This window comes from Phalacrocorax carbo, chromosome 6 (assembly GCF_963921805.1).
Source record: "Phalacrocorax carbo chromosome 6, bPhaCar2.1, whole genome shotgun sequence".
Lineage (NCBI taxonomy): Eukaryota > Metazoa > Chordata > Aves > Suliformes > Phalacrocoracidae > Phalacrocorax > Phalacrocorax carbo.
In genome coordinates this window covers 35,768,170-35,790,182 of record NC_087518.1, presented here as the reverse complement: position 1 = coordinate 35,790,182, position 22,013 = coordinate 35,768,170, and the positions used below count along the sequence as shown (strand labels likewise).

The window sequence follows — 22,013 nt, the reverse complement described above, 5'->3', positions numbered from 1 at the left end:
TAGTACATCAGAAACAAGCCAGTCTTGTGGGGCTCATTAGATGCCAGTGGTGCTGAACAACGTTTCTGGGTTGTAACTGGAGAAAAGAAGTAATTATTCATATCACACTTGTTTCATGGCTCCTATTTCAGCAATAACTAATGCGGGTATTAAAAATAATTCACTAAATTCCAGGTTTTAAAGTCAACAAGTCCGAGTAATGTCCTTTAGAGAGATTTAGAAGGAATTATAGACTCAGGTCCTTGAAAAAATTCCAAACTAACAGAAGTCCCCAGATTTTAGGAGGAGTTAGAAAACAGCCAATGTAGGACTTAATGTCAAGCAAAACGATCACAGTACAATCTGGCACAGCACTAGTTCTATGAAAGTTGAGATCCTAAACTATCTCAATAAAATGGAAAGAGTACCTCACGAGGGTATTAGGCTGGCTAAGAAACTTAGAGAATACATTGCTGTTTCCCTGTTTGCATGCATTTTGACAAAAATGTTATCTGTAACAACCACACAGCCCAGCTTAGGGTAACAAAATCCACCTCACCCGCGGATCCCAAAAATGAAGCAACGACAGAGACAGATGGCAGAATGCCACTGTGCTTACAGGAAACCCCACAGCAATCCTCATTTTTTTATGCAGGTCTGGAAGAAAACACAAGGTTTTTGCTATCCAGGTCAAGCATACAGGAATTTGGCATCTACTCATTTCAGGTTGATTTTCTATGGCATTGGCCAAGTAGGCTCCCAAAGGAACAAGGAACAGAAGTTGCATCCAGAAGATGCAGAAATGCATCCTAAAAAACCCCAGAGGCACCAAAAAGTATCATCCCAGCAGAAAGGACACTATAAAGATAACACTATCTTTATATCCTGGGTACATGAGCAATGTACAGTGAAGTAGAAAGTTGAAATTACATCAAAACATAGCGCTGTTGAAATCACAACTAACGTAATATATCCTGACATAACATGTTCTGCTTTATCGTACTCTTCAAAGAAGCAATAGAAAAGAGTTTAGGAAAAAGCAACAAGAACATGAGGCAGGTTTCCCAGACTCTTAAGTCCCAGAGGCTAAACCAAACTATTTCGCTTATCCAAAGAGTAGACTAGGAGGAGACCTGTCAGATCTGGGACACGGGGGCAGCTTCCTCACATCAAAGGCTCGCTTACTTCAGGGAAATGCAGAAGATCAGCTAGGTGGGAGTTGAAGTTGGATCCATTCAAACCACAGAACAACCCATCTCTTCATAGAACGCTTGGTGGGACCTGCACCCCAAACCATGCTCACCACCAGCTTTGGGCCAATTACTATGGATTTCTCTTTTTTAAATATTGGGGATTTCTTAGCATGTATGTAGAGGTCAGCAGGGATGTGCTCTTCACATTTGCAGTACTGGAGAGATACACAGACATCCCCAAAGTTCCCAGGGATCAGGGAGTGTTTGAAGGAGTCCAGACCAGTCCCATTCATCATGTTAAGAGGGAGTAGGAAAATGTCACTGAAGCAAATGCCAAAACAAAACTGGAGGCTTTGGAGGGAAAAAGAAAGAGATGGCCCTCTGTAATGCATACCCCTACTGCAATCAAAGAACAACTGTCAAACATCTCAGGTGGGGCTGTTTTTCAGTTAAAGAGTTACGCTGAAATTAAAACATCTTTGCTGCAGTTCCCTGTGGGAAATATGCACTTCAGGTCGATTTTTGCAGTTTCTGCTGCAACGGATCAGCAGTTTCCACAGGGAAGCATTTAGCAAGGAGAACTGGTTTGGTTGGGTTTTTTCCCACCATGTTAAAACTCATGCTGCTGAACACCAAGCAACAGATTAAGAATGACTAGTATCGTCGTACTCCATCAGGGAAGCCTGGCCTGAGAAGGAAACATTTCCTTCCCTGAAAATTGATCCAAATTTGGCTATATTTTTCATCTAGAGTCTTTCTCTTGGCAGACTTCACTGCAGCCTGAGAAAGTCCAATCCCCCATAAAATCCCAGTTGAAGCACATCACTTCATGCACTGACTATTGTCCACAGGGACAGCGGTGCAGCCGGGGACCTCAGCTGTGGCTGCAGTGCTGTGCCGAGAGGCAGCAGCCCTTGGGAGGCCACTGCAGCCTGCCCATGGGGCAAGGATGTGTAGGCACGAGGAGCCAGAGAACCTCCAGGGCTTCCATCATGCTTTGCACACTACAGCCCTTCTCCACTGGGACTGGGAGAGTGCTTGGTTCCTTTATCTTGTTCTCGGCTGTGCTTGTTGTTCTGCTCTCCTACAATAGACACATCCTTTCCTCCAGCTCCCCCTAATTAAACGAGATCCATTCCGCAGACCAGCTCACACAATAGTTTTTGCAGCCTCTCCTTTTAAACAGATGTGATCCTTTCCTCTGCTCCCACGGACCACAGGAACATGCCATAACACCCCCACCCTTACAGCTCTCACAGCCACAAAACCCCATGCCAAAATCCTTCTCACCTTGCTGCAGGCTGCAAGGCAGGCTCTGACGCTGCTTTTCCCCCTCAGCCATTTGCGCATAGCATCGTCTGAAACAAATCTTCATGCTGCACCAAGCCAAAACCACCAAGAATAAATTTTAGCAGTGAAGAAACTGGGCATATGGTATTTTTTTGCAAGGCTGCAGCTCCATGCTTTGCCTCTCTTCTGAGGCAGCAGAGGAGAACACTTCAACAAATTAAATCAAGGGGTCCTTGGCCTTCGAGGACTGGCAGAGAAGCACAAGAGCAGAAAGGGTCACACACCAGAGTAGCATTTAAAGTGTTGGCTTCAGCTTGGTTCGATTTTAATTTGGTCCGGTTCCCTGCGCAGGGGTGCCTCCCTTGGAAAAAAGTCTGACAAGTCATTTAGTCTCCCTGTGTCTCTGTTTCTCATGCATAAAACAGATATTAAATATCGCTTGACCCCTGACGCCCTGCTTATGAGTTTTTTTCACTCTTTGATCTCCTCTTCCTAAGCTATTTCTCCCCTTAATCACAGAGCAAGAGCCAGGTATCATCTCTGGACGTGCTCGTGCCTGGCTGGAAGAGCCCAGGATACAACTGCCTATGTCTCTTCTGCTCAGGTCCATGCAACATCCAGCAGTCAGCACAAGGGAGTGTTTGGACCCTGCTCTGTCCCAAGAGTAAAACACTGCCATGACAGCAACAGAGTGATGAAAGCCCTGATTTATTGAGAAAGACAGGAAAATTTCATGTTGCAGTAAAGCAGAAGAAAAAACGTCCAAATAAAAGCAGTGCCATGGGTGTGAGGAAACACAAACCCAAGGGGACTGGAAGAGAGGGACAGGTCCAGCTGTGCACTGTGCTGACCAGGAAAGCGCTAGGAGATGCCAGGATGAGTTGCAGACCCTGAAATCAGCCACACCTCAGCGTACTCTCCTTGAACCCATTTTCTCCCCTCAACCACCTTTCAGGTGACATGAGCTTAAATCTTACGCACAGTTAGGAATTTACTCTAAAATGCAGACATGGTTATCTTCACTAGCAAGCTTCTAGCAGAAGAGACTGTCACACAGAGCTGGGTGTGTTATGGATAGCGATAGCGACACCGAACACAGCCCTTTCCCTCAATAACAGTACTTTCTGCAAGTTAGAGGGTCAGGCAATCAAAGGCAGCTCTGTCACCTTGCAGACGGAGCAGAGAGCTATCAAAGGATGACAGTTTCTGTAAGAACTCTTCAAACTCTCACAAACAGCAATTACCAGTGCTCTCAAGACCCCAAACCTCCCAGAACAAGCTGCAGACCTCCCCCATGACAGCCAGACTAAATCCAATCATGCCTGTGAGCCAGATCGTGCAACAAATCATTCCTTTCTAGGCAGGAGGAAAAGACAGAGCGGGCACACGGAGAGCAGGAGAGCCACCTCAGCACCACCAGCAGCTTCCATTTGCAGCGCTGCAGACGTTATGTGCGTCAGTGCTCCAACTGCTCCGTGTTCCTGTGGAAAGCCAGGTTTGCAGCACCAGAACCCTTGCTTCTAGTGCACCTGGGCCCTGGCACTGAACTGGGCCCGCTGCGCTACCAAAAACAGGTGTGCAACATGGAGAGTGTCAAAGGAAGGAGCCACAGGATGCCAGGGACACCTCTCCAGTGTGCACCAACACCCCCGCACATGCTCTGGTGAGCCCAACAAATAATGCAGCTCCTTAGTGCAATACTTAAAGCCTGCTTGAAGAAACATTTCAAGGAAGAACAAGTGTGAAGCAGGAGGAAGAGGAGAGAGCACAAGGGCACAAGAAGGGACAGACATTTGTGAAATTACTTGACGGGCTCTCCACGAATTTAGAGAGGGGGTAGGAGCCAGCAGAGCACTCCCAGGCTCAGAAGAAGCAATGCTGAAGATCTTCCCTCTCCCCAAAGTTTAGGGGATTATTTAGGAATAACCTAGCAGATATTATTGCCCATCTTCTCCCCTGAGCTCCCAGCAGATAGTTGCCAATGGCTCAGACAATGGCACCAGTGAGCCAGTACTGTGACTCACCTCGAGGGCTGGCGGGGAAAGCCCCCAGCTGGGTAGCAAGATGAGTCACACGGAGACATGGTTGGCTCTCAGAGAGGAAAGAAAGCCCAAGTTAGGAAAGGTCGACCCAAGCAAACACAGGGGAAGGATGCATGACGGGGACACAGGGGACACAAGGCACTGCTGCCTCCCAGGTTTTTGCTGGCAGCTCCAGTCCTGCCCTGGGCTTGGTGCCTACCTGGCTCCCAGCCCTCTCAAAGCCATTTGCCTGGCTACAGGCCAGAATAACCCACCAGAGGCATTGCTGCTTGCACTGGCATGCCCAGCACCAGTTGATCAAGGCTCCTGCTAGAGCCCCGAGTGCCACCAGCCCATGGGACACTTGGCCAGAGAAGGGCTGAGCATACCAGAGAGACAGGACATATGGGGAAGACCACAGACTAGCATGTGCCCGCTGGCTCATCAGCCTCTGCAAAGCATACTTCCCTGTCTGGGTTACGGTATCCTTCATCCTCACTGGCTCCACAGTCAAGGTCTCTGTCCAGCTGGGAAACTCCTGCTCTTTCCCAGACTGGACCCCCTGCCACCAAGCTCTCCTCCCCACCGCAGTTTAGAGCCTGGCCACAAGGGACATGCTGCCACCCCAAGCCTGGCGGAGAACGGTCTGCTAGGGTACTGCTGAAAGCCAAAAGGCAACGAGCTTATCATGACTTGTTTATCAGGCCAGCTACTGGGGGAAGAGGATCACGCCCATTGCTCATCTCGCCAGGACCTGTTGGGTCGCACGTCCAGCTGAGCCCAGTCATTACTGCCACCGTGTGACCCAGCAAGCCTGGCAGACAGATGGCACAGGCGGTACTTCCTCACATCTGCTCGGGAACACCTTCCCAAAGTCCCTCTGGCAAGCAGTACCCAAAGCCCCATCCCTACCCAGCTCCCTCCACAGCTCAGACTTTGCTTTCCAGAGTTAATGGCTCACACTTTATACCTTCTTATCAGAAGGTTCAGATGTCTGCCCTCTGCCACATGGTGTCATTTACCTCCTTAAATTTGTAATTTTACTACACATGCATTGCAACAGAGTGTAAGTACAACTCACGCAACTTAATGCTACCAGTAATCTTCAAAGCTTTGCTGGAAAGCACTCGTCGCGTCCTGGCCATGGTATTAGAACAGACAGCAAAGTCAGAACCGCCATGCTTTGGCCAACTCTCCTGGAAACCACCCCTCCCCTATGGGCAGTCTTGGTCAAACGGCTGCTCTGGTTAATCTGGGTACTAATTTAACCAGTTTATTGATTAAATACTAACCACAGGATGAGATCCTGACCTATCTCATGCAACTGAGTAGGCAGCATGATGGTAGCAATACCAGACTAGCCATTATTTTATTAGGAAGTTAAGTGGCACTGGTGGTGCTGGGAGAAATACAATGAACTTGCCCAGAAGCCTTCACCCTTTTTACTGCAATTGTCAGAGCACTGAAAGAGCAATTGAAATTATTACAGACATCCCTTTGGTTCCTCCCAGATCTAATACAACGTAATCTTGTTCATCTTGGATAATCATGTCAAGTCATTAGCTTGCCGATAATTCGTCTCACGCTGAGTGCCATCATTTGGCAAAGAGCAGGCTGCACTCTTCAGGCAGCCAAAGCCTGAGCATCTCCTGGCCAGCCCACTGCCCGCCATGCAGGTGCCCCGCAGGCAGCTGGGGGTGGGCTGCCCCCAAGCAGGACTCATGCATGCAGGGCCAGCTCACTTTCAAATCCTGCTCTGTTTTATGGCAGGGACAGCCATGCTGCTCCTTGCATGATGAAAGAAGAAAAAAAAAAAAAAGAAAAAAGAAGGCATCGTTGTAAATGATCTAACACTTATAAACTCGCCATGGCAGGAACACGGGTATCTCGGAAATATTTTAATTAAATGAGCTCAAAATTACACCAGGCGTTCTACACAAATAACTGGCCAAATGCACCAATTTTCACACCAGTCCGACTGTGCATGTGGCTTGCAGAGGATGCAAAATCTTGCTTTAAACAAGCCTGTCGAAATTCAGCAATTTTGCCAATTTGCTAAAATAGAGCTCAGCTATGCAAAGCATAAGTGCCACAAAATCAGATGTACCTGACACAGAGTAGGAGGTGTAGAGGAGCTAGATTTTAAAGTGCTTGAAAATGTCTCCTCGTTTCGAGCCTGCAAAACTCAGCTGGACACTTCCCAAAAACAGGCTTGCAGAAGCAGCTTTTAAGAAGTGCCTATACAGGATTTCATCCTTTCTGGCATCAAAGAAAACCTGGATTAAAACTGCACTTAGCAATCCAAGTAGCAAGAAAAGGATGATTCCAAGTTCTCTAGAACGACCGCACCAAGCCCCAGCCAGGTAGCACTGGCTGCACTGGAGACATGCCAGGGGCACAGAGGGGAAAGCATTTGCATTTATTTACATCATGACAGCATAAAAAATACACACAGTTGTCATAGTCATTTAAGGCTCCATGTGCTCAGCCATTCTGGGGGAAAAAAGAAAGAAAGAAAAGAATGGATGTGTTGCAACTAGCTCAGGCACTTTAAACTGAAATCTTCAACAACTCATAGTCCTTATGGTTGGGAAGCTGCATCAGTTGTGCTCTTGCTCTCCAGTACTTTTAACACCCTCTTTGGTAAGTGACAGACGTACGACCCATCCCAGTCCACTCTCATGAGCTCCCATCTGAACTTCTCAGGCTTTGCCCATGATTGGCACAGAGCAGAAGAGCACTGTGGCCTCTGGACTACTGCTTCCCAGGAAAGCCTGGGCAAGGAAGGTTCCCTGGGCTTACACCAACAGGTCAGGCTGGCTGCAGCTTTAACAACCATTTAACTACTGTTGAGCTTGGGACTTTCTGATGTTCAGGTGCCCACAGGTAACTATCTAGACTTACAGATGGTTTCTCACACATTGCATTCAGAGGAGCCAAGGAGCAGTTTAGGGCATGAGGCAACATGGACCAGGTCACCCTGTTTTGGGATGAGGAGGAGAAGGGGTTCAGTTGTACGAACACAAGCCCAACCGCTTGCCAGGAAAACAAGCCCTGGCCTGTTGTACTTATTAGTACTGACGTGACCATCAGTACTCTGCAGAAAAGCCAGAGGACATAGGCTTTGGAGGAAAGCTGCAGCAAACACTCACAAAATGGCTGCCCAAGTGCATCCTTGGCATGGCTAACATGCCATTCCACCGAGTCCTTCCAAGGCCAGGTATTTGCACCAAGATGCAGAGCAAGACAGGGCTATGTTCCCAGCAAGCCCAGCCGATGCAAGCGGAAAAGCAGGAAGGCAGAAGGAGCCAGCTGAGCACTTCCCCTTCCCTCCTGACCCCCAAGCTGCAAGAATCCTGGGAATTCTCCAACATCCTCCTGCTTCGGGACAGAAACCCTCCCTCCGGCCAGCACCGTGACGATGGCCATGCCACCACCAGCCCTTCAGCAGCAGGAAAGAAGGGGATGGCATCCCTGCCCTGCAACACCGACTCCCTGTATAAAGTCCCTCCCAACCCAGATCCACAAAAGGGACCAGATTTGGGCTTAATATATACATCTTGCTCTGGTGGAGCCGTTCTGCCCATGGCCATTGCTCTGCTTTGCTCTCGGGAGAGTGGCAGCAGGGTGGCAGAGCCCTGCTGGAGCAGGAATCCCAGCAATGCCAGTTATGCCATGCCCTCCTCTTTGCCCCAGAGGGTCAGGTCTCCATCCAAACAGGAAGCTGGCATCAGCCAGGCCCACGGTGCTCACCCTTCAAGTCCCAGCTGCTGGTGAGGAGAGGGGAGGCAGCACTGCAGGAGCTGCTGCTGCTCGTGGCTCTGTCCCTCCCGGCTCCCAGCCCAGCAGAGGCAGATATGGGGGGCTTGCAGGGTGCTCTCCCCCTCAGAAGCCCCACTGTCAGGCAGGGTGCTTCCTCACTTCTTTGCAGGATCTTTTTTTTTTTTCTTATCATTTAGTAAATAGAGGCAAAGCCCGTGAGCAGCTAGGGTGAAGGCAGCACTGAGAAAGGGGAGTTGCAGCAGCAGGGGGTACGGCAAGGGTCCCCCTCCTTCACCACCAGTGACTAACTCAGAACAAACCGGGACACAGCACTTTCCCCCTAAACCAGGGACTGCATTAAAAACCATATAAACCTCAGGGTCAGCAGCTGCTTCACACACCACTCGCAGAACTGCTGCAGCTTGCACTTGAGTATCTCCCATCACTTGCTTTCTATGTCTAAATATGCTTTTTCTTCCTCTGGTTTCCCCATGCCATTATTTTGTGATTACTTTATTCCTTAAAGAACACAACTACCCTTCTGCTTTAAGAAGGACACGCATTCCTTGACCTCCAGCCAAATTGAAACCAGCTTCTGGTGCCCAGCCCAGCCAGCAAATGCCCTTGCAATGCTGCGGTAATGTCTTGCTGCTGGGTGCAAGGCCAGCACAAAACACGGGAAACCAGGGAAGGGCTATACACATAAACTCCCGTCAAACAAACCATCCTGGCATCCTCTTCATAAACAGCACCCTGCGACAAATAAACAGTCTTTCTGGCAGATCTGATCTGCAAACTCAGGGCCTTTCAATGACTTGCATCTCTCCCGTCTTACACGAGGATCAAGAAAGCCTGAGCACATGTTTCAAGCACATCCTTCATAAGGAGAAATCATTATTTTACCCTAAATTGTGTCCTTTCACCATGCAGAGCTTTGTCTATGAACTTTCTAGACCATGCTTCAGTTTATTTATATTGGTCAATGAGGATGTTTTGGTGTTTTGTTTTTTTTTTTTCCCTAGGGTTTATTTAAACCCTCAACCTTGTGCCAATGCTCCCATACTGATGTGGAGTTACACGATTTTGGGGCTGGAGCTGCATTCTTTCAGAAGTCTTATCCTGAAAGGCAGCAGAGGAGACAGCAGTTTTTAAGAGCTCTTGATGGCACAACAGTTGTTCTGTCCCAAACCTTGTTTGGAACCAAGGTGAGCAAACCTAATGCCGTAAAGGACTTCCCAGATCATGCACTGGCCACAACTTTAACCACCACTGAGAGGACAGGGCAGTGGGTAGGAAAGCTGCTGAGAAAAGCCCACAAACTTTTTACATGCTAAAAGTTTGAAACAGAAGAGCCTTGCAATCTGAGTCCTTGTGATATGATACTCTTCTCCTCCTCTGGCAATAAGAAAAGAGAAAACAAGATTTTACCAAGAATCTGCAGGGGGAGCTGAGGGAGGAGCAGGGTGGCAGCCAAGCCCAGTAGTGCTGCTCAGCCACACAAGCAGGTCCAGTGCTCATGGGATGAGATGAGGCCACTAGAAAGACAGCTCATCCATTACTCAATGTCCCTCAGCAACTCCTCATCCTCAGCAACTTCCAATTAAGAGTGTTTATTCCCAGGAGAGCGCCATCCCGGGAAGACAGGGCAGACCCCTTGCTGTAACCCACTGAGCAGACCAGATTACCTGCGCCTGTGGCCACACCACCATGTACATCGGACCAAGGTCCAACCACTGCCTAAAGGGCTGTCTTGTGCATTGGAGAGCAGTCAAGCTCCTGCTGTTTTAAGCCTGGGGCAGCAAGCTCACTCAGCGTGTGGTTTGCTCACCTCCCAGCCTTCCCTTGAATGCCTTCAAGTTGTGCAGGCGCGAGGCTGGGGCCCAGAGGAAAAGCTCCTCTCCTGGCTATCGGCCAAGCATTATATGGAAACAGCTCCCCGTACCCTGACTATAAGTATTTTGGGAAGCCAGATGACTTCATTACCAGCTGACATCCTCTGACCTACTCACTGTTAAACAAGCTCGCTGCTGGCCAGACCCAGAGCTCGTTACTCAGCATTTTAATTTGCACATTGCCATCGACCAGGCACTAACCTGCTGGCATATCCAGGCAGCGCCCAAAGTGCTTACGTAAGCAGTAAAACACAAACGTACCTCTTTCACAAGTAGTTTGCTGTTACCTTTGAACTGAGACTGACACATGAGGAAATCCTCCAAATCAAGGATATGCATAGTTTCCACCCAGTGCTGGCAACCCCACATCCCGCACCCACCTTCCACCCCATCCCTGCCTCCGCAGCACACACTCCATGAGCATGGGGACGGCCCTGCTACCACTCGGGCTGCAGCTAACCCCCGCTGTGACACACAGGATGCCCAGGTACCACAGGGCACAGCCCGTGCTGGGGGTGCTCCAAATGTGATGGCGCGCCACATGAAACTTGCAGGCACCGCACCCAGGTTACATGGAGATCTCAAGGGAGAGAGGGATGGTGAAAAATACAGAGTTATGAATAACCTGGAAGATGGGACTTGGGCGAGAGTAGGCTGTAAGTGGAGACAGAGAAGCGGTGCCCCCACTACCCCAGTGCAGAAGGGGAAGGAGCATCCTCATCACACTCACCCTGATCCGCCGCATGGCTGTCACGATCTCCACCCGGCTGTTTGGCCGTGGCACATCCAGGCTCCCGATGTACTAGAGGGAAAAAAAGAGCCAATTAGTTGAGTTTCCACAGCACTGGAAACCTCACAGTCCCACCACAGCTTTGATGGTATCCCCGGAGGCACCCCAGGGTCACTTCTGGGAAACAGGCGGCATTTTACCCACTGTGCCTGAAGCCTTGCACGCCTCCCACCACAACGCTGTTCCCTCACCACAATCTTTCAAGGATTCAGCCACCATTATTCTACCAATAAAATAACTTCAGTAATCAGGCCAACAGGACTCATTCATATATGCCGTGATCAAAGTATGGAGGTATAATCCAATATCCCCCCGGCTGCACTGAGTCATCTATTATAGACCTGGATATTGGAATATCCCTAAAATAGCTGGGGCAACCTGTCCTGTGACAGGCCCTTCACTATTTAATTATAGCCCTGCCAAACCCTTGGCTGTTTTTGCAGCGATGCTGAGCCTCCAGGCCAAGCCTGCAGAATAAAGGAGCCACTTTGCTATTCAAAGGGGACCAAAGGCAGCACCACTGTGACCCAGCACGGAGAGATGGCAAACAAAAACCTTTTTAAAAATAAAATGGAAGAGGGCAGGTTCAGAAGGAGGATCAGAAAACAGACAAGTGATGAAGAGTCAATGCGGAGCACTAAAAACATGTAGTTAGAAGAAAAGCGTTTTGAGTCTATTTACTAGCCCTCAGTGCTCCCACGCTTCATCTTGACATGAGCGCTGACGTAACCCTCAGCAGCACAGCACGGGCACTAAATCTGGCAGGGCTATATGTTCCTCTGAATATGGCCATAACCTCTGCTGACACTGTGAAAATCCAGGTCACTGGTTTCAAGCACCAGTGCTGAAGACGGGTGCTTAGATGGCCAAACACGTGCTACGGGTCATCGTACAGGCAGAGGCCACAGAGAGGGGTTATTTCTCACCCAGCATCGCTGCATGACTCCTGGCTCCTCTCTGCTGAGATGCTGCTGCCACCTCTATCGAGGGCATGGAGCAGGGGCTGCACAACCACCCTGGGTGTTGTGTGTGTGTGTGCTGTCCCAGAGAGCTGCCCTTGCTAACCCTCCGCACCCCAAACTCAACAAGCCCACCTGCACAGCGAGGCCATCCCCAGCTGCACAGCTCCTGCCCTGGGTGCAGATGGAGGCAGGCGCCCAGTGACCAGCACCAGGCAGTCGGTGCTGAGAGTAGATGGGAAGAGAGAGGATATAAAAATAAACACCAAACAGCTGGCGTGTTCTCATGTGCGGAGCAGGCTGCCACAGAGCAGGGCAGCTTTATGTAACCAGGAATTAAAGCCCATGATGCACGCTGCCGGCAAAGGCAGCATTAACTGCCCAGACCCCAACTGCTGGAAGCCCAGCTGCAAAAGCGCAAGTCTTGATAAGTTTTTAGTCACATCCTCTAAATGGAGCCTTCCCACCCCTTCAAAGGTTCAGGTCATATTAAGAGAGGTCTCTTTGACATCAATCAATTCCCTTTTCTTACACAAAGTCTGGAAACCATCAGTAAAAAGGAGATGAGGAGGAAACCCTCAGTAAAAAGGAGATAAGAAGGAGGGCCGAGGCAGCCAGAGCCCTGGGCACACAGTCACTGTGCAGCACATAAGGGAGGAACCTTTCTGCGTCTTCTGCCACCAGACGAATGACTTGGCACCTCTCCCTCCAAGCCTACCCATGCCACTCTTCTGCCAGGGACCACCCAGCACTGCTTCCCGCTCACCTGCAAGGGAGACAGCTTGAATTATGAGAAGGACAGACTTTTGCTGGCAAAAGGGACAGCCAGAGGACTGCTACCTTCTTCTAGCTATTCACAACAGCACAAGGTCACTTACACTGGAGGGGTAATCGCTTTCTTTGCATGGGAGAGTGCAGAATACAGCCACGTGCAAGGACAGCAAAAGAGGTGACAGCTGTCAGCCAGGCAGAGGATGGCCCCGTCCACTACTGGCTTCCACAGCCACGTGAATTCAAGCAATGCCAACCTCCTGGCTGACAACTGCAACCTCAGCCAGCAGCAACACTCTCATCAAGCCCCTAATTGCATGTGTGAGCCTGGCAGGGCTGGTCTGCCCCATAAGCAAGTGATGGAGCAGAAACCAGACACCACCTTGGACATCCTTGGATGGCCCTCCCAAAAGGCAGCAACAGCAGTAGGAAGTGGCTTGATGCCATCCTATATACACCCCTTTATTCAGCTATTCCCCTCCCGCCCATGCTTGCAAGCACCTGAACCAAGGGGCTCAGGTCACAAACCATGCAGGGTTCACCTCTGCTTCCAAATCTGGGCTCCAGGGCACCCTGCTGCATCCCACACTTGGGAGTGTGGCTACACCAGAGCCTGCGGCTCCTCCAGCCCCAGTGTGGGCTCACTTCACACAATTACTGTGCTCACAGCTCCAAAAACACCCACCTCTCCCTCCACTCTGGAGGCACGTAGTTTTTGCACGTTTCACAAAACTCAACAGATGGGCAAAGTCTCCCCAAATTATTTCTGCGTTCAGGGCAGAAATCACAAGCAAGGACTGCACTGCAGAGGAGTAACCCTTCACAATGTGATGAGTATCCTTCAAAAATGTGGACTTGGAGGTTGACCTATCAGCTAAACTACTATTTCCCAGATGAGGAGTGGAGATGGCCTGAAAAACCACCCATATTTATTAGTGATTTGCAGGCGGTAAGCTCACCCAGGGCTGCTCCTGCTCTGCTCTTCTCCAGCCCTCCTACTCACAGCACTGACTTTCGTTTCAGGAAGAGGTGGGGGAAAAAGCAGGTGAGGCAGAGGCAAGGATCAGGAAAGCCACAGGAGCCTCTGGGGCGGAAGACTCCCCCCTCATTCCACCCCAGCGCTGAGACTCAGGGACCCCTGAGCAGGGGGGCTCCCAGACCCCAGGCATAGCTTTTGCCTTCCTTTAAAAATCTGTGTGCCCCAAGCGAGGTGCCAGGCGTGGCGGTGGCGCTGGTCCCTGCAGGGGCCAATGCCCTGGCTCCCAGGGCTCGGGCCAGCATCCATACCAGCAGGTCAACCCTGCAGAAAAGGAAGGCAGCGGGACCAGGGCTGAGCTCGGGGAGGAGAAAGGAAGGCGCCCGAGACAAAAGGAAGGAAAATAAAGCTGTGTGAAAGAGAGCTGACAAAGAAAATAAACCCATGAAAGAACCCACTCTCCCCAAGCCCTGGGGAACCAAGGAAGAAGAAGAGGAAACCATATGCACATATGCAGGACACAGCTTTCCCAAATAATCGCCTCCAGATCCGTGGCCCCACCATCCTGCCACCAGATGGGGGCCAGCGGTGGAGCCCCCCACGTGTACCCAAAAGCCAGGCGGGATTAGGAAGTCACCGATCCCCATGCTCTGAAGGCAGGGGGCACGTCTAGCTCCGTGGGGAGGGCAGTCCCAGGCAGCCCCCTCTTCCCCAGCCCAATTAGGAGGAGAAAGGCTGCCAGCTGGGAGCACCAGTGAATGGGCAGCCGAGGGAGTCCCTCCTGTAAGTAGGTGCTCTGGAAGCCCCACAAAGGCAGCCCTCACATTGCAAATGGCCAGGGCCACTTGGGGCTCGGGCAGGCAGGCACAAAGCACCTATTTGCAGGGTCCTTTTGGTCCCTCACTCACCCTGGTACTCCTCATCCCCGTGTGTGGAACCCAGCCTTCCATCGGTCCTTCCAGGGACCCTAGAAAGGGCAGTCCCTCTCCCTGCCATTGCACAGGCTTGGTGTCCAACACCCACGGGGCTTCTCAGCACCCAAAGGGAGCTTGCTTGCTGTCCCCCTTCCATGCAAATAGGCTCCCCTGTCTATCACAGGCAAGGCTAGAAGGGGCCTCCAGGCACAGCCCACACCATGCACCCTCCATTCATGGCTTAAAAAAAGACCTGTCCAGTTCAGGGAAACACCAGTCCTCCCCAGGCCAGAGGAAAAAAAAAATCCAAGAAAACAAAGGAGAGCATTCTGCCAAAGCAATGTTTGCACAAGTCACTTAGTTTCTCATTTTTCCTCAATACTGAGGTTGTTTAATATTGCTTGTTTTCTGCTCTGTCAGAAATTAATTTTCTTGAGTCGGTGCCTTTTCTGTGACAGCAGTTGGTGGATATTTTCAGAAAACTGAAGGCCAATCACTTCCCTGACAGGGGGATGCCTTCCAAGGGGTGTTGATGAGATCCCTTGTGGGTGGCGGGCAGTGGTGGGCAGCAAAAGCCTTCCTGGAAAGGAGCTGCTGCCTTCCTAAGGGAGGCATGCTGCCTCTCTGCTAGCCCAACACCGCATGCAAAGGTCAGGGCTGAATCATACCCAACATATAGGGGAGCCTAGATCGGATGGCTGCAGGGTTTCCAGCTTTGAAAGCCACCCTGAACCAAAGAGCTTGCCACAGATGGAGAGCCACTGCTACTGCAGAGGAGCTGCAGGAAGGGTGGCAGCACAGGCAGAGGAGACACGCTGGCACCAGTCGTAGGCTGGGGCATTGCAACACGGGCTACACAGCCACCCTTGGGGCCAGGAGAGCCTTGTCCGAGCAGGGCACCGTGCACCCAGGCTGGGGAAGGGTTACTGGAGGTACCGGCAGCTCAGTGGGAGGAGCCAGATATGGATTCTGAGTGTACCAAGATTTCTGAAGAGTCCAGGGCGGCGTGAGGCCACAGCAGGTACTGGGCTGTCAATCCCGTGACACATGGCTGTGCCACAAAGCGAGGTCCAAAGTGCCCAGGCACCAGTCCCCAGCCAGGCACCCTAAGCCCAGAGATTTGAAGTCTCTTTATTTCCGCAGTGCCTGGGGAAACGCCCAGTGTCTCTGCAGCCTGGCTGATAAGGGCTTCTCCCAGGACTGCCGTGGTCAGGGAAAGCAAGGAAGAAATCAAATTCCTGGGACTTTTGCTGTCGCAGTGCTCCCACTCTCCCACGCACAGCCTCCACCCAGGGAGCCAGGGGGCTGGGCTGGCACGGCCCCAGCTCTGCCCTGCACCCCAGGAACACCCTGCTTTACTGGAAGGAAAGGGGGGAAGTTTACTCAGACTGCGGTGGTGTGGGCTCAGAGGCCAAAAGGGACGGAAAAGTCAGGATGCCAGCTGACTTCAATGGAAAAAAGTCTTGGCTCTCCATCCTGAGCCTGGCAAGCGGGTGCAGCAGGCTCTCTGCTGAGCTGGAGGGCTCCAGCCCTACCCAGTCCTCCCATAACAGGGCTCTGCACCCTGAGGACACTGGGGTGCATACAGCCCTGGGAGCCATGTAGTTTAACGCAGTGTGTCAGACCTGTCCAGAGCTACTCAACCAGCCAAGGGGCATTAACACAGGGACCCCTCATGCCAGGCACCGCTGGTCAAGCTGGCGCCCTAAGGGTATTATTGCTTACCTGCCTGCTGATCCTAGAAACTCTTTCACTGCCTATGACCTGCGCAGGAGCTTGAGCACCAGTAACACAGAGCTCTGGGGTCCCAAGACAAGACCCCAGTGCTCACCAGACCCATGTGCACTGCACTCACTCTACCCTCTCACCAGCCAAAATGGGGCTCACGCAATAACGGGAGACACCTTTGCAGCAGGATGCAGCCCTGCAGCAGGCACACCAGGACACAGAGTGACGGGGTGCAGCAGGAGAGCTAAAGTTTTTCCATGACAATAAAGCAGGGCTGTCCACTCACCCCCATTTCTGTACCCCACCCAGCCACGCCGCCCACAGCCGCCCCCCACGCAGGGGCTGAGCTTCCTGCACTTACACCCAGCTACAGCCTTAACTCATGTACAGGATGTGCGAGACTGGAGCACTTCAGCATCCAGAAAGCAGGGCTGGGAGTATCCCACCCCCATCGCTGCTTCTTTGGGACCTTCTGGCATCTGCCAAGCCCACGCACTGCCTGGCCGGTACCCACAGTCTGGGCACATGCAGCTTTGCCAAATCCCAGCAGAGCTGGGTTTGGGTTTTTTTTTTGTTTGGGTTTTTTTTTTTTTTTTGCTAAGAGCTTCACTGAGCAGCCTGTGAACTGAGTTAACAAGTATGGCAGAAATATGCCACTGTTTCAGACGAGAACTTTTGTGGCACTTGGAAAGGTTATTTATAGCCTCGAGCAAGCAATCCCAGGCTAAATCACACTGCAGCTTTGCTCTGGGCTGAGCAGCCCTGACAGAGCACACCATACTCCAGAGCTGCCAGTACAAACAGCCCCCAAATAAAGCTGCCAAGTCTCTCCCAGGCAGCTAAAGAGGTGCAGAGCTTCACACAACCTGTCTCTGGCTTCCCAGCCCTCTGGGAAAGGGAATCTCGCTGGGAAGAGAGCCCGAAGCAGAGGAGGGGAACCGAAGACCGCGATCGAAGCTGCCTGCAACTCAACTCACTTCAAACGCTTTTATGTATGGCCCCTACACACATAAAAATATACACAAGAGTGGAAACACATGCATTTGCTGCTTAGTGTTCACCTGAGGCTATAATCCCTTTCCTGAAAAAGTTTTTATCTTCCAAGCAACCGGCAGGCTCTGCCAGCACTGGCAGCCTCAGGAAGGTGGCAGCAGGTGAGCTGGAGGGGTTCATAGGAAGGGACATACTGGATCAGACTAAAGTGTCCTTCATGTCCCATCTCCAAACATAGACAGCAGCAGATGCTTGGTTCAACTTCAGTTTCCCACGCACAAGAGAAAAGTACTGACAAACATGAGAGAAAACGCCTGGTTGCCAAGATCCCTTAAGGGGGGGAAAAAAAAACCCAAAACCCCGCACCCGAACCCAAAACTCCCACCTCCTGCCCAGAACAGCAGCGATCCTCCCAAACCTCCAGTCCCATATTTATCTGCAAACAGGTCTGGTATCAGGAAAGCCAGGTCTCAGCACACCTTGTCCCAGCCCACAGCAGTCCCAGGCTGCAGGCAGCAGGTCTCTCCAAGGACCAAGGTCTGCTTGGACAGCCCCTTCTCCCCTCGCCTGCAGATGGGGGAACAGCACAGAAGGTCCTTGTACATGCCTCCCCCATCATTGGGAACCACATACATTAGGGCACCGCAAATGTATTAACAAGCCTCAGGACTGAAGGATTAACAGCTGTTTCCAAACAATGGGTATTTGGTAGGTGCAACCTTGCTCTGGACCACAAGATCTCCAGGGCAGGAGGACAGTCCAGCCCAGTGAGCTCCTGAGAGTGGCTCTAATGATGGGAGCCAGTAACAGCTTCTCCATGCAAACCCAGCAGCACCCAGCACCCTTGTACTCGAACACAGAGGGGGTCCAGCAGTCCAATGATAAGCTCCACCACCCCATTTAATTCCCTCTACATGCTGATCTCTCTGGAGGCACTGGAGTAGCCTGAGTCACAATTTCTGAACGTGCAAAATTTCTGGTGTTGTACAAGCTGGCCCCTGCATCTTGTCCTGCAGCACCAGGCTTTGGGAAGATAAGGAGTAAGCTTGTATCCCTTCCTCCTCTCCCTGACTGGGGGAGAAGTGCTGGGCGGAGAGGTGGGGGAGGACGGAAGGAGCCTACTCTTTACATACCCATATATTTAACCAGGAAGCCATTGCACAAGTAGGAATTTATGCCTGCTCCCCTGTGCCACATTGCAGCTCCCAGCTCTTTCATCCGAATGCTTCAGCTGACTCAAGAGGCCAGGCTTTGATTTTATTCAACAATTCAGATCACAAGATGCAGAAGAAAGCAAATGTTCTGCCTTCCCTCAGAGCTAGCTCCCCCGACTCCCAGCAGCCTGGTTGAGGTGCCTCAGGGACACAGAAGGGTTTGATGCCAAGAGAGGTGGCCAACGAAAACAGATCCAAAAGTGTGAAATGTATTACTATTCCTAAAAAGACGGAGTGGGATTTTCCAACTATTGGATTTATCTCCAGAAAATGGATTAACATAATCCCTAGAGGATACTTCACTCAGACTCAGTGTCCCCATGCCAGAGCATATGGCTGCAAGTAGCTTCAGGGGGGACAAGCAACATGAGTCTCCTGATGGCAACACATGTGACAGCATTGCTTGCTTCAGAGTGAGTCCATCGCTCTGTGCTTGAAAAGGGCCCAAATCCTGACTGCCCATGGCCACCCACCCCGGGACGCTGGGACTCCCTGGGGGAGAAGCAAGGGGAATGTCAGCATGGATGCCAGCTGCTACTGATGAACCAAAATACGCATTACATCTACTATGTGAGCCATTTAAAGACAGAAGCAGACAGCATAGGCCTGGGTGTAAAAATAAAATTAAAAATTAAAACAATAAATCAGCACATACCAACTCAGGCCCGTGTTACCCCCCCTACAGTGAGCCCCAGGCAAGCTCGTCAGGAATCCCAGGCTGCTGGAGCAGAGACCTCTGATCTAGCTGCTGAGGGCTGTAACACCGGGATCCCCACCACCCGCGCTACCAGCAATCCAGGAGGCTTTTAGGAGACAGGCACATGAGTCCCAGTGCCCCAGCTGAGCATTTTTCTTCTTTAATCTTCCCCCAAAGCTCTACTCTAAATCAGAGTTCCTCATTTTTGTGACTTGTGCTGGGTGCCTGGCTGAAACAAGAACCACACGGGTTTAAGCGCTTGGGATTCTTGGGGATAAAAGGAACTAAAGGAGTGTAAGCATTTAATTAATCTCCAGCAATCTAATAAAAGGATGGAGTAATTGCCTAAGCCATCTGCATTCTGCATCTGGCATCAGAAGATGCTGGAGAGACCCACAAATTCAGAAGCTGGGTTTCGTAAGGATTCTGCTTGGCATTAACGTGTGGCACAGGATACAAAATAAGAGGAGCTAACAAAGGCTAATATGCACCACCCCATTAACACAGACAGACCAGCAGCATGGAAAAGAGATGAACCATGAGCAGACCAAGGGGCAACTAAAACCCTATCCCACTCGCCACCTTCCAAGCTGGACCACCCAAACCTGGCACGGAAGAAGCCAGGTGAGATGATTTGCAGCCTCCCCACAGGTGAGGGGTGAGCATGTACTGGCAGTAAAACAGCAATTGGCTCCAATAATCCAGGAGCGAAGGGCTGCAAAGCTGAATTTGTACAGTCTTTCCCAGAAGAGTTGCAAAGCAGGTTTAACTTTTCTCTGTAAACACCTCCTCTACTGTTTTCCTTTCTGCAGCGCGGTGCCTGCCGCCAGGCAGGCAATGGCCTCTGCAGAGGAACCCTCCCAGCCACGAGAAGAGGGGGAAATAACACAACTTTGGCACCCTCCAAGGAGCTGCAGCCCTGCCCCTGGGGCACTGCACAGGATTAGGTGCCAAAGCTGTGATTCTTCCCTTGCCAGCACCTGTGCTCCAGGGACAGTGCCATGCAACAAATGCCTCCCTCCCTGCCACTCAAAAAACTGTTTTACACCAGGTTTTTTCCAAGTCAGCCTCACTTGGAGTATCTCATCAGTGTGACAACTGTACCCCCAGAAACAGCAAAGGGGGCAGGATCTTCTGCTTCCCCTTTTCAAATTTCATGGCCAGCTACTTCCCAGTGTATTGCTGGCCAGCACTACCTGCCCAGGGCTGGGCAACGTGGACGGGTAGCTCGGCTTTTTCCCAGCCTGCTGAGAGAGCACGAGCACTCAGACTGTGGGAAGCCACAGTCTAAGTGGAGTAAGAGACTGAGAGGTCCCAATAGGGAAAAAAAAAAAAAATAGCACTTCCTGCCAAATCCACTAACAAGAATGGTTTATATATGTAAGGAGAAATAGCAAGCTTTTATTTTGGGTGAGCAGCCCTGGCCTCTTGCACCGCACCGCAAGAGGCACGTGGTTCCTCTGTCTACTCACAGGATGAGTCCATTAGAGGAGCACCAGGGTACAAGGCATCCTGCAGGACACCAACCGTCCCCATCGCACCGGCCCTCCAGCATTACCCGCAGTGCTGGAAACTCAGAGCAAAGCCTGAGCCCTCAACTCTTTCCCGGGAAGTTGCACACAGTCCCCGGCTCTCCTGGGCCAAAGATCCCCAAGCAACACCCTGCCGAGTCAAGGAGGAAAAGCAGCAGGGTGACCCCGCTCCAGCTTGACCCATCTGTCCAGCTTCGACATCCTTACGGGATGGGTGGGAAGCCTCATCCAACTCTTCGCAGCTGAATTTGGGGGAGAGCAGGCAATGCCAACGGGGAAAGTAGAGAGAACCCAAGGCTATGCAAAATGAGAGCTGGGAAACCGGGAATCCCGGCGGGTCGGGGATGCAAGCGCTGGACAGGGACCCCCCGCCAGTCCCCGCGTCCCCCTTCCGCGCCCGCCGCCCACCTTGGCCTCGAAGCAGATGCCGTGCTGGAAGGCGTCCTCGTTGTGCAGGGGGATGCGGAGGTCGTGCCGGTCATCCACCAGGTTGTACTTGGACTTGGCGGGCATGGCGGCCCCGCGGCGGCCGGGCTGCCCCTGCAGCGCGCCCGGCGCCGCCGCCGCGGAACCTCCGCCCCCGCCGCCGGCCGGCCCCGGGGCGGGGACGCGCCGCCGCGGAGCGAGGGAGGGGAGGGGGATCGCGGGTCTCGGCACCCCCTCCTCTGCCGGCGGGGAGCGAGGGAGGGGCAGGGAAGCGTCAAAAAAAGGGCGCTGGGGAAGGCACCGCTGACATCTAGTGCGCGGGGCTGGGTCTGCACCCCAGCCCCGCCAAAATTTAAAAAAAAAAAAAAAAAAAAAAAGGGAGGGGGTGAAGCCTCGCAAGTGGTTACGGTGGGGGGGGCCCAGCTCAGCCCGGGGGTGCGCTGGGGGCCGCCGTGCCGCCTCCCCGGGGCACCCAGGGCAAGCCCTCGGCTGGGAACGGGGCCCCGAGGAAACACATCCCTCCTGGGTGGGAGAGCCTGGGCTGCGACAAACGCTCAGGCCAATGAACTCTGTATCCAAGTGTTGATATAAACACCGGACGTGATGGAAATCAAGTGAGCTGGAGGTGAAAAAGCTCCATCTTGTGCTTAATGAAAGGCCAGTCCTTGTGACCAGACCAGACCCTACTGTGCCCTACCTCATAAAAGCCCTAAAAGCTGTGAACGTGCTGAAAGCACCCCAGAGTTGCTTTCCAAATGTGCAGGAACCCACTCATGCAGCTCTGACTGCAAGTCCAGGCTGTTTTACCCCTCATCCCCACGTGTGGCACACCCTCAGGTAGGGCTCCATCCCTCTCTATTTTAACACCCACAGATG

At 51.8% G+C, this 22,013-nt stretch overlaps 1 protein-coding gene across 2 annotated transcripts in view; it reads right to left on the bottom strand.

Moving 5' to 3' along the window:
• NOS1AP (nitric oxide synthase 1 adaptor protein) overlaps positions 1-21,341 on the bottom strand; it is a 42,921-nt gene extending 21,580 nt beyond the window's left edge. The window contains exons 1-2 of one of the 2 annotated variants that reach the window (XM_064454707.1): positions 21,120-21,341; positions 10,868-10,939 (exon numbers count right to left, since the gene is read on the bottom strand). In XM_064454707.1, the coding sequence (XP_064310777.1) occupies positions 10,868-10,939; positions 21,120-21,224 (177 nt within the window). In that variant the 5' untranslated portion in view covers positions 21,225-21,341. The remainder of the gene's footprint in view (positions 1-10,867; positions 10,940-21,119) is intronic. The other variant, XM_064454708.1, reaches the window with a different exon arrangement.
• Positions 21,342-22,013: the final 672 nt, after the last annotated feature.